We start from the raw sequence: 11024 nt of genomic DNA, 5'->3' as shown, positions 1-11024 counted from the left end.
AGGGGGGGAGTTTCCCTGGTTGGACGTAGCGCGTGGAAGGAACACGTTATTCCAACCAGTTCCTTTCCCCTCCATCAAAAACGGCATTCTTTCACCTTAAAAACATCGCCCGTCTCGACTCCGCCCCTCCCCGACACCCTCAGCTGACGAAACCCTCATTCACGCCTTCATCTCATCCCGACTGGACTATACCGCAACAGCATCCTCTATCACGGCACCACCGCAAAGACTCTCAACAAACTACAATACGTCCAAAACTCAGCCTCCACCCGCTCCAGAGACCACGTCACCCCAGTCCTCCGTGACCTCCACTGGCTCCCCGTCAAAACACAGAATTGAATTCAAACTACTCCTCACCACCTACAGGTCACTACACAACCTGGCCCTCCCCCCCTATACCTCTCCGTCCTCCTCGATCCTCACAAACCATCCCGCTCCTCCCTCAGGTCCAGCGACGCCGGCCTCCCTTGTGATCCCCAAGAAGATCAGGCTCAAAACCTGGGGCCACGGGGCCTTCTCCGTGGCCGCCCCGGCCCCCTATACTATACCCCCTCTGGAATGCCCTCCCCAAACAGATCCGGGATGCCCCCTCGCCCCCCACCTTCAAAACCGCACTGAAAACCCCACCTGTTCAGAACAGCATTTCCCGAGCTGATGTGTTTTTAACCTGCTACATGTACAGTTCTACATGTGTATTGGTTTTACTCATTATTTTACTTGTTTTCTAATAAAGTTGTCTTTTCGTTTTTTTCAACCAAGGTTCATGTTTTAGGTTGTTATGAGAGAAAGTAACAGATGAGTGTTGTTATTTGCTGCTTTCTTTCGTTTTAGGGATTTTAGCTGTTTTTGACAGGGGGGCGGGGGCATTCGAGCATCACAGAAGCTCCCAGGATCTACTGAATGTGAAGGTAGCCTACTCACTGTGTGTCATAGGCTCAATATGTCAGTTTGACACATTCAGTAGATCTCTTGATCTTTTGTGGCCAAATGTAATTTATTGGGGTCGAGTAGTAAAGAATAAAAAAAGGAATCGCTATAAAATGTTGTAAAGAAATACATATTTAGCCCCGTGCTCGAATGCCCCCGCCCCCCTGTCAAAAACAGGTGCAGTACTTAGTTTAGACAGTTTTTGGTTTAGACTAGTCATTGGTTAGACCAGTCATTAGTCCTACAACTACAACCTATCTCAAACCCTCACCCTAAACCTAACCTCCCACAGGGCAGCACACCTAAACCTAACCTTAACCCATGTCTAACCAATGACTAGTCTAAACTAAGTATGCACCCCTCAAAAACAGCTAAAATCCCTAAAACGAAAGAAAGCAGCAAATGAAAAAATAATTACACTCACCTTTTACTTTCTCTAATAACAACCTAAAACATGAACCTTGGTTGAAAAAAACTAAAGTTGTCCTTTAACTAACGCAAAGGCGTCCAACTTGACTCCTTGAATCATCACAGGGAACCAACCAAAAACATGGGGAAGACAGCACGCACACAACACAAGCCCTTGAACTGATTTTACTGCTGGTGAATGACATTTAGCAGTAATGGAGAGTATGCACATGCATCACTTTTTCACCGTGCCACTTGGGGTGCGGCAAGTCGCGCAGGAAAGTACTGGGAGCTGGTGGTAGGTGTGGCCTCAGTAATGCCTCTCCCAGGGGTCTATAGCACATTGCAGCGAGGATAGACTCCCACATTCTTGGCCGATACCGACAATAAGCCTCTCTGACCTACTTTACTGTATGATGATTCACCCGGGCGGATTGACATGAAAAAAGAAGCACCAATATCGTTGTTTGCGATGCGGGTACCTGTGTGACTGGGCGTGGCCTCTGATGCATGCCGGTTGGCTGGAGGGTTTGGTAGCGAGGGGTCAGGGGTCACAGGGCCTGTCACCACCACGCCCAGGGACGAGCTCAGGAGCCGGCTCTGATTGGAGGAAAGGCAGCCAGTCAGTGGGAGCGAATAAAACAGTCTAGTTAATTATGGTGTCGTCATCACACTGTGCCAGAGATTAGCTGTTAAACCAGCCAGTAAACTAGTAGTCAGTAAGTTAACAGCCTGTAAAATAGTAGTCAGTAAGTCAACAGCCTGTAAACTAGTAGGCAAGTAAGTTAACAGCCTGTAAAATAGTAGTCAGTAAGTCAACAGCCTGTAAAATAGTAGTCAGTAAGTTAACAGCCTGTAAAATAGTAGTCAGTAAGTCAACAGCCTGTAAAATAGTAGTCAGTAAGTCAACAGCCTGTAAAATAGTAGTCAGTAAGTCAACAGCCTGTAAACTAGTCAGTAAGTCAACAGCCTGTAAACTAGTAGTCAGTAAGTTAACAGCCTGTAAAATAGTAGTCAGTAAGTCAACAGCCTGTAAACTAGTAGTCAGTAAGTCAACAGCCTGTAAACTAGTAGTCAGTAAGTTAACAGCCAGTAAACTGGTAGTCAGTGAGTGAACTAGTCAGTGAGTTAACCAGTCAGTCAATACTCCAGTGTGTGTACCTGCAGTTCTAAGTGGCTTTGTTGCATTTTCTCCAGTTCTTCCAGTCTGTTGAGATGTTGTTCCAGCCTGTGTGACACTCTGTCCTCCTCCTCTCTGCTCCTCCGCAGCACTCCCTCCTCCCTGCACAGCACCGGGAGGAGGTCACATGTCCAGGATCAATCCAAAGTTATTCTAACCACAGTCTGAAAACTCACCTCTTCAGACTCTGTGTGGGGCTGACAACAGCTAAACGTGCCGACACACTTTTGCGCCTTAATATCTAATCATTCTAATGTCATGTAGCTGTTAACCTGCTGTTAACTGTACATGTAGATATCTTAAAGGAGAATTCCATGCTAGAAGGCTTTATTTGTAGTCGTTACGTCCACACCAAAGAGGTCCAGGTGTTATTTGTAGTTGTTACGTCCCCACCAAAGAGGTCCAGGTGTTATTTTGTGCAAAAGTACATTATTGGCTATTTCCCCTAATATAAGCCCTCAATGGGGGTTGTGTTTTTGTGCTAATATGCTTATTTCCATTGAAATAAATAGTAAAGTGTGCCGCTTGGGATACAATTTACATTATGAAGAGAGGATACGTATATACAAAAAAAGATTTTTGAGCGATGGAAATACGCGAATTAGCACAACACCCCAATGCCCCATTCAATTCAATTCAATTCATTGAGGGCTTATGGTAGGGGAAATAGCCAAAAATGCGATTTTGCACAAAATAACACATGGACCTCTTTGGTGGGGAGTCGGGACGTAACAACTACAAAGAAAGGTAAGAAAGCCTTCTAGCATGGAACTCTCCTTTAAGACCTATTGATATTCCAGTTTTCCTAAAACTGGAATATTCATTAGAAGTTTTGTTTAATCTCACATAATGTATGTACCTCTCATGTTTTTCTTTACCGTTTGATTCTATTTTCTCTTTGCTCCCCTGCCTTCCCCTCTCCTTTTTAAATTCTTCTTTCTGAAAATAATGGAGCTTGCACAAAAAATGACCTGTACAACCTGTGACGTGAACTTTTTATTATCATCATCAGGTTGTGTTCCCACATTAGTACTGACTGACAGTCCGACACAGATCATTCAAACAATATGAATGAATGACAATCGGAAATGATGCGCATAATTCGCGCAACTCAAGGCATTATCAAAAATAACAATAAGGCATCAATATAAAGCAGGCTATTGTTCAGTCTGTCCTACCAGTGTGTGTGTGTGTGTGTGTGTGTGTGTGTGTGTGTGTGTGTGTGTGTGTGTGTGTGTGTGTGTCCTACCTGTTTGTGACCACCAGCGTCCTCAAACTATCTGCTACTTGAGACATCGTCATCTCCAGGTTACCCTGAGCCTGTCACACACAATACTAGTATTAATACTAAATTAAATAAACATGTACATTAAAAAAATACACTACGGTAAATAATAAGCATGTTGCTGCTGCCGGGCAGGAACCATGTAGATGTACTGTATCTCCATATTTCAACGTACAGTACTTAACCCCCTACTTCGTACAAAGCGTCTTGCAAAAGCAGCAACAATAGCCGATCTTCTGCAAGCTCACAATGGGGCGCACTAGTGCTGCACGATTAATCGGAAAAAGATCACGATCTAGATATAGACACCTATGCGATCTCATTTCTACATGAAATGGGCAAGTATCGTGCAGTACTAGTTGGATGTAAAATTCATATTTAGTTTGCTACAAGGAGAGAGACTTTAAGAGAGGTTTAATTCAAGCACTTGTCCGTTTTAAACTAAAGCCACAGTAGTTGGCTCCAGGTGCCACATTTTGAATGTAGTAATGTTCAGCAACTACAGACTAAAGACAATAATTATTTTCATGGAAAAAATGAGAATCGTGTGAGAATCGTGAGGAAAAACAAGATTCACATTTGAATCTCGATTTTCCTGCAATAAAGCTGGTGACTAAATAATAACTACATTGGATCCATTGGAACACAGATTTATTTCTTGAATTGACAAATAAATAATGGGGTTCCACCTGACAGTGACTAACTTATGTATAATTTATACTCACATTATTAGGGCTATACAATACATGGTTGACGATGTTGCCATTCACATATGGATATACTTTGATTGTTTATGTTAAGAACTTAAAATTGATTTTATCGTTGCAGTTAGTGTATCGTTAATATAAATTCTTTCAGAGTCAATGTTTTTAACTCAAATCTTTGCTTCTGGGGGGGTCCCTGGAACAACATATTTTTTCTACCCCCCATTTCTGTAGACTTAGATAGCATTTGATACAGACTTATAGCATGTTATGTAGACAGCACTATAATTGCATTATATGTAGTCATAGTACAGTACATATGTATAGCATAGTATAGTATATATGTATAGTTTAATTATATAGATATTCCACTGTTACTTTCTTAGCTTACGAATGTTTCATGATAAATGCTTTTTATGTGATGTATTCCCATGCTTTTTTGTCCTTGCTTAATGTAAGTCGCTCTGGATTAAGAGCGTCTGCTAAATGCCTAAATTGTAAATTGTAATTGTAAGACGGGGGTCTGCGGCCAATTACATATAACTTTGGAGCTGACATTGAGAGCAAAACTGTCGTGATTTGGAAAGACATTTTGTAGAATCAATTCTCAGTCATCAATGGCTTAATACAGCCCTACATATGAATGTACCTTGACCAGAGGAGCTGTAGCGGCCACCGCGGCGGCCGTTACCATGGCGCCCAGTCCTGCAGGGACGTCCGTCGTCGACTCCTTCCTCTGACCAAGAGCTCCGGGCTCCAACAGCTGCACTTTCACCTCCCTCCTCATGGGGGCGCTCTGAGACCTGAGTGCAACAGGGAGCAGCGAGAAGTGGAACCAAAGATGCTTTAATGTAGAGAGATACTCAACCGTGGCCTGCGCGGTATACGCTTCACCGCTACACGAACGAATGAATGCTCTCGTAACTGGCCGCCGCCGTCCGGGGCGTCGGATCATCTCCTGAACGTCACGTGATTACTGTGCTGGATGCGAGCGCCGCAGTCCCGTCCCGTGTCCCCCCCCCCCCCCGACGAGCAGACAATTTCCAATTTAATTCATTTTTCCCGTAGACATTTCACGAAGTATTTATTTAATGACCTGTGAGCTTCGGTCAAAGTCAACTCGGATCGTGACAACTCAAACACAATTTTTGGGCCGAACAAAAAATTTGACAGAAGAAAAAAAAAGTGCAGGGTACTTATTTTGTTGTTTTTATTTTTTCTAATTATTTCTCCGTCCCAAAACATTGTGTTGTCATGATCCAAGTTGGCCTAGGCTTTACAGGTCTTTAAATAAATACTTTATGAAACGCCTATTGGAAAAATGAATTGGGTTTTTTCTTCCGGAGCGCTCGTCGTCACGAAAGGGGGCGGGACTGTGACGCTCTACATCACCAGAGTGCATTGCTGCTGGGACAGAGAAAGGTCGGACGATAACCAAGTTGATTTTCTCCTGATTTGTCTCTCTGCAAAATGCCAGAATATTCTGAAGATTGTGTGGCTTAATATGAAGAAGCATAATAATAATGAATAGCCAGAAGCAAGGTTATTATAGTAAACTAAAACTAAAGAAAAACTTAAAAAAAAAAAAAACGATAACTAACTGTAACTGTATTGTGTGTTTACTAAAACGAACTGAAATGATAGACAAAACGCCATTCATTTTTGCCAAGTTATTTATAAGTAACTCAATAATAACTGAATAATCTTTTTTGGAACGCTATCTTTTCTTGAGTTTTTAATTACACAATACTTACTCTGACTTATTTGTCAGGTGCAGGAAAAGGGCAGAAAAAATTAACACTAAAAATAAATAATAAAAACCAGCAAACCCTCTCTAAAAATTAACATTGCTTTTACAATATAAATTGGGGTCCCAGAAATAGAAATGCCATTAAATGGTAGACTTAATATGCATGTCAAACTGGGTGGTCATTGAGATTAAACGCGTTGAGAATCACTGCTAAAGGCGTAAAAGTCTTCTCTTATATGAGGGTCCCTGGCATATATTTTCAAATGGGGGTCCGCGGGCTAATTGGGTGTCAATTTGGGGGTCCTTGACATGAAAACGTTTGGGAACCACTGAATTAGACCAGAGACATGATAATGTAGATCAGTAGAAACGATTGAAAGTGGACATTTTCTGCCCCCTGCTGGAGGTCTCCAACCACAACACCCTGGTGGTTCTTGTTCCAGTGTTGATTTTGACAGCACATTTTTATTCAGTTTTAGTCATATAGTCTTTTGAATAAAACTTCAATTAGTTTGTTTTTAGTCATATTTAGTCACCTACACACCCCTGGACTTGCGTCACTCACGGCATTTTATGCCGTGAGTGACGCAAGTCCAGGGGTGTAACTACAGGGGTGTACTACTAGTAAAATGATGGCGAGTTGGTAACCAAATGGACCCTTAATAGATCTTTAACTGTTGCGAGCGTAAAATTAAACCTTCATTTTTTGCTCTCAGTCAGGAGTTAGATTACTGTTATACATCTGCATTCATTAATTTACAAGAAGTCGGAACAATTTGAGAATGTAGAAGAATTGATACTTTTGACCAACAGTTTGCCTGTTAATATCTCTCCCATATGGTGCCAACATCAACACTGCATGGAATTGTGGACGAAATATTATTTAAAAAAAAATATATATATATTAATTATCCAACGACAACAAAATATTCTAAGTCTGAGGCTGAATCTCATCAAATAAATGGTGGTCCGTGGCTCAAATGCCGAAGAAATAATGACGGCCTTGATATGAAAAGGGTTGAAAACCACTGACACAGATCATCAGAACAGGGAGGACTGAAGACAGACAGGGACCAGGGTCAGGGAGGAGACATGGCAACAGAAGAGACAACAACTAGTAGGGACTAGTATACATACCTCTTGTTCAGAGCTGCCAGGACCACTCCTCTCTCTCCTGCAGGGTAGTGGGAGATCAGGACCTCAGAGCCTGGAGCAGCTTCCACACCAGAGCCAGCTTCCACATCAGAACCAGCTCCCCTGGCAGTACCAGCTACTGAGACGGAACCGGCTTCCAGAACAGAACCAGCTACGGGTTCGGAACCAGCTCCGAGACCGGATGCAGCGGTTACTGGGCCAGTACCAGCTCCCCCCATGGCAGAACCAGCTCTGAGACCAGATGCAGTTAGTGGGCCAGAACCAGCTCCCCTGGCAGAACCAGCTCCCCTGGCAGAACCAGCTCCCCTGCCAGTACCAGCTCCCCTGGCAGTACCAGCTCCCCTGGCAGTACCAGCTCCCCTGGCAGAACCAGCTCCCCTACCAGTACCAGCTCTCCTGGGAGTACCAGCTCCTGGGAGAACCAAATCCAGGGAAAGGTTGCAATTAAATGAAGGTTTAGTTTCATATATAGCTGCACACTGATCAAGCTAATTAACCATAAGATTTTAAGGGGCACTAGCCCCACCTATGTCCAGCTTTGAGGGCGTGTGTGTGTGTGTGTGTGTGTGTGTGTGTGTGTACATTAAATGCCATTCATAATGAATGGCCAGTTTTACGTCATTGTCCCAACACAAACATTAAATGCCATTGATAATGAATGGACAGTTTTAAGTTATTCTCCCAACACAAACATTAAATGCCATTGATAATGAATGGCCATTATTGAGTGTTTGTGTAAGCAGTGAGGACGCAAATTGTGATTGGCCGGAATGAGATGATGTATGTGTTCTATGATGACGTATGATGATAAGAGCACCCCTCACTTCACACGGGTGTGATTTTTTATAGGAGCCAAGTCATTAACAGGTTCATTTAGCAGTTTAGTTAACCATTGAATTAACAGCTACATCTTCAAGTACAATTTAATGGGTAAAACGTTTAGTTGACAGATTAGTTAACAGTTTAGTTAAACATACTAGTTCATGAGTAAGCTGACACAATCTTACCCCGAGCAGAGGACTGTCTGTCTGTGAGCAGTCTCTTATGTCTGACAGGATCCTGCAAAGCGCGCGCGCACACACACACACACACACACACACACACACACACACAAGACCCTCAAACACGAGTACTTGGTTGTGTGCCGGTGTTTTGTGGACCGAAAATAGCCGATCTACAAGCTCACAGCTTCTTCCATTTGAATCAAGCTCACAAATTAAATTATTCATCGCAGGATTCAACTATTGCAGGGGTGTACCATCTGTCTGTCAAATGTTCACGCTTTCTCTATTTAGCTTATTGTGATTATGACTCATGGTACTATATACTTGACATTACTGGAAACCCAGCGCTGCATGCTTTCAGTTCATTCCAGTATGTTATGATTCGATTCAATTCAATTATTCAGCTACATTTTAACAGCCGAATTCATATCATTTATAATACTATAATAAAGCAGTGAAGAATTATAAAGTATTCTTCCATTCCTCAAAGACACAATAGGTGTGAAATACCTGGTTTTCTTTGGTGGCTCCGAACGTCACTGATCTGTTCTGTTTTCTCTCTGCGGTTAAGGAAGGAATGTTACGATTCAATGGAGGCTTTAATCACACGCGGTGTACAAAGTGCAAGCTGGGGGTAAATGGCATGAATGAACCCTAGTCATCAACATTTGACAGCTCAAATGGTTTGATCTAAAATGAATAGCCGTAATTTTTGCCAATCTGTGTGGTAAGAGAGAGCATGTCAATACAATATAACTTGTTCTTGTGCAGTGGTTGGAGACGGAGTTAGTGGTAGGTGGAATTGATATGGCGACAAATCGATATATGAATCGATACAGAAGCTGCTATATCGATTGTGTGGGGGGCGATGCAGTTTTGACATGTAAACATACACACCACGAGGTGTCTTTTATTTTAATTTAAAGATGTCTGTGGGCCTGAACGTGTTTTACTCTTCTATTGAGACGTGTTAAGTGTTAGGAGTGCGCATAAAACGTACAGATTGTGGCTAACATTACTGGGAGAGTGGCGGTTGTGTGTGTGACGTGTGTGTGTGTGTGTGCGTGTGCGTGTGCGTGTGCGTGTGTGTGTGTGTGTGCGTGCGTGCATGTACAAACCCTGGTCAACTTTCTGCAGTGGTTGTTTGAGTTCTTCTATCCTGGCGGGTCGGTGGTGCTCGGGCAGCGACTGAACAGGTAACTGCGCCGGAACCGCGTTGGAGGGTGTTGGCGTCACTGAACCCAATCCCGCCTGGGACTCGTGGCCTCGGTCGGGGAACAGGATCCTCTGGGACTCGTGGCCTCGGTCGGGGAACAGGGTCCTCTGGGACTCGTGGCCTCGGTCGGGGAACAGGGTCCTCTGGGACTCGTGGCCTCGGTCGGGGAACAGGGTCCTCTGGGACTCGTGGCCTCGGTCGGGGAACAGGATCCTCTGGGACTCGTGGCCTCGGTCGGGGAACAGGGTCCTCTGGGACTCGTGGCCTCGGTCGGGGAACAGGGTCCTCTGGGACTCGTGGCCTCGGTCGGGGAACAGGGTCCTCTGGGACTCGTGGCCTCGGTCGGGGAACAGGGTCCTCTGGGACTCGTGGCCCCGGTCGGGGAACAGGATCCTCTGGGACTCGTGGCCTCGGTCTGGGAACAGGGTCCTCTGGGACTCGTGGCCCCGGTCGGGGAACAGGGTCCGCGTGGAGCGGATCAGAACCGCCGCGGCGTCAGAACTGCAGCTGGAGTCTTCGTCCGAGTGCATAACCCTTCCCTTGACATGAAGGCAAAGTCGAAATGTCAAGAAAGATACAATAAAGTCCCGCACACTGTCTTCGAATGCAGTTAAAAGGCTTTAATGGGAAACCACAGCTCCATAAGACCTTCGTCAGGCTATCTTGACAAAGATAGCCTGACAAACGTCAGTTCGTACCGTTTCACACCGAAACGTTGAATATTGCAAAACAAAGGCTATGTATTAAATATAATTATATCGTATAATTAAGTATTCAAATGTATATGCATTTTTCACGGAATTAAATGGTCATGATTCGCCCAGGACCCTGGATGGCTTGATTATAGGCTTAAAATAGTTGATTGAACCAGAAACTGGCCACCACTGCTAAGCCCTTAGATATAGGTTTATTTATTCTCTGTGTCATATAATAAAATTCTTGGCACTTGGAGGATAGATTTTCTAAGAGCCAACTCTTCCGAGGCATGGTGCCCACTAGTCTGTTTTGGTGCCCAGTTTTCCCTAGTGCCCACTTCTCCTAGGTGCCCAGTTTTCCCTAGTGCCCACTCCTATAGGTGCCCAGTATGTTTAGGGGCACACCCTTCCTTGTTGAAATAATGAATGAATGGCATTTTTTATGGCCCTTTTTCCAAGTGCTCAAAGCGCTTCACAATGGTTCATTCATTCATACATTGGGAGGTGAAGCGGCGAACAGTCGACCCATGGATCATTGGACGTCAAAGGACGACCTGCTCTACCTCCCGAGGAGCCACAGCCGCCCCCAAAATGTAAACTGTATAGAAGGGATAGTAAACGCACATCCGAGTGCCAAGGTGCAGGACAAACAACAATACATGAACATTTCACACTCGTGTGAAGTGAGACTGTTTGTCTG

At 44.1% G+C, this 11024-nt stretch overlaps 1 protein-coding gene across 1 annotated transcript in view; it reads right to left on the bottom strand.

Moving 5' to 3' along the window:
• LOC308329142 (protein TALPID3-like) overlaps positions 1–9740 on the bottom strand; it is a gene marked incomplete at its 3' end in the record, with an annotated part of 48226 nt that extends 38486 nt beyond the window's left edge. The window contains exons 1-8 of the mRNA XM_080783347.1: positions 9532–9740; positions 8924–8973; positions 8417–8468; positions 7392–7821; positions 5154–5307; positions 3765–3835; positions 2497–2617; positions 1818–1935 (exon numbers count right to left, since the gene is read on the bottom strand). Of these exons, the coding sequence (XP_080639473.1) occupies positions 1818–1935; positions 2497–2617; positions 3765–3835; positions 5154–5307; positions 7392–7627 (700 nt within the window). The 5' untranslated portion in view covers positions 7628–7821; positions 8417–8468; positions 8924–8973; positions 9532–9740. The remainder of the gene's footprint in view (positions 1–1817; positions 1936–2496; positions 2618–3764; positions 3836–5153; positions 5308–7391; positions 7822–8416; positions 8469–8923; positions 8974–9531) is intronic.
• Between the last annotated feature and the right edge of the window lie 1284 nt (positions 9741–11024).

The sequence above is a fragment of the Protomyctophum bolini genome (genome assembly GCF_963924005.1).
Source record: "Protomyctophum bolini genome assembly, chromosome: 15".
Taxonomy (NCBI): domain Eukaryota; kingdom Metazoa; phylum Chordata; class Actinopteri; order Myctophiformes; family Myctophidae; genus Protomyctophum; species Protomyctophum bolini.
The sequence above is the reverse complement of the archived record's forward strand: the minus strand, read 5'-3'. Positions and strand labels throughout refer to the sequence as shown.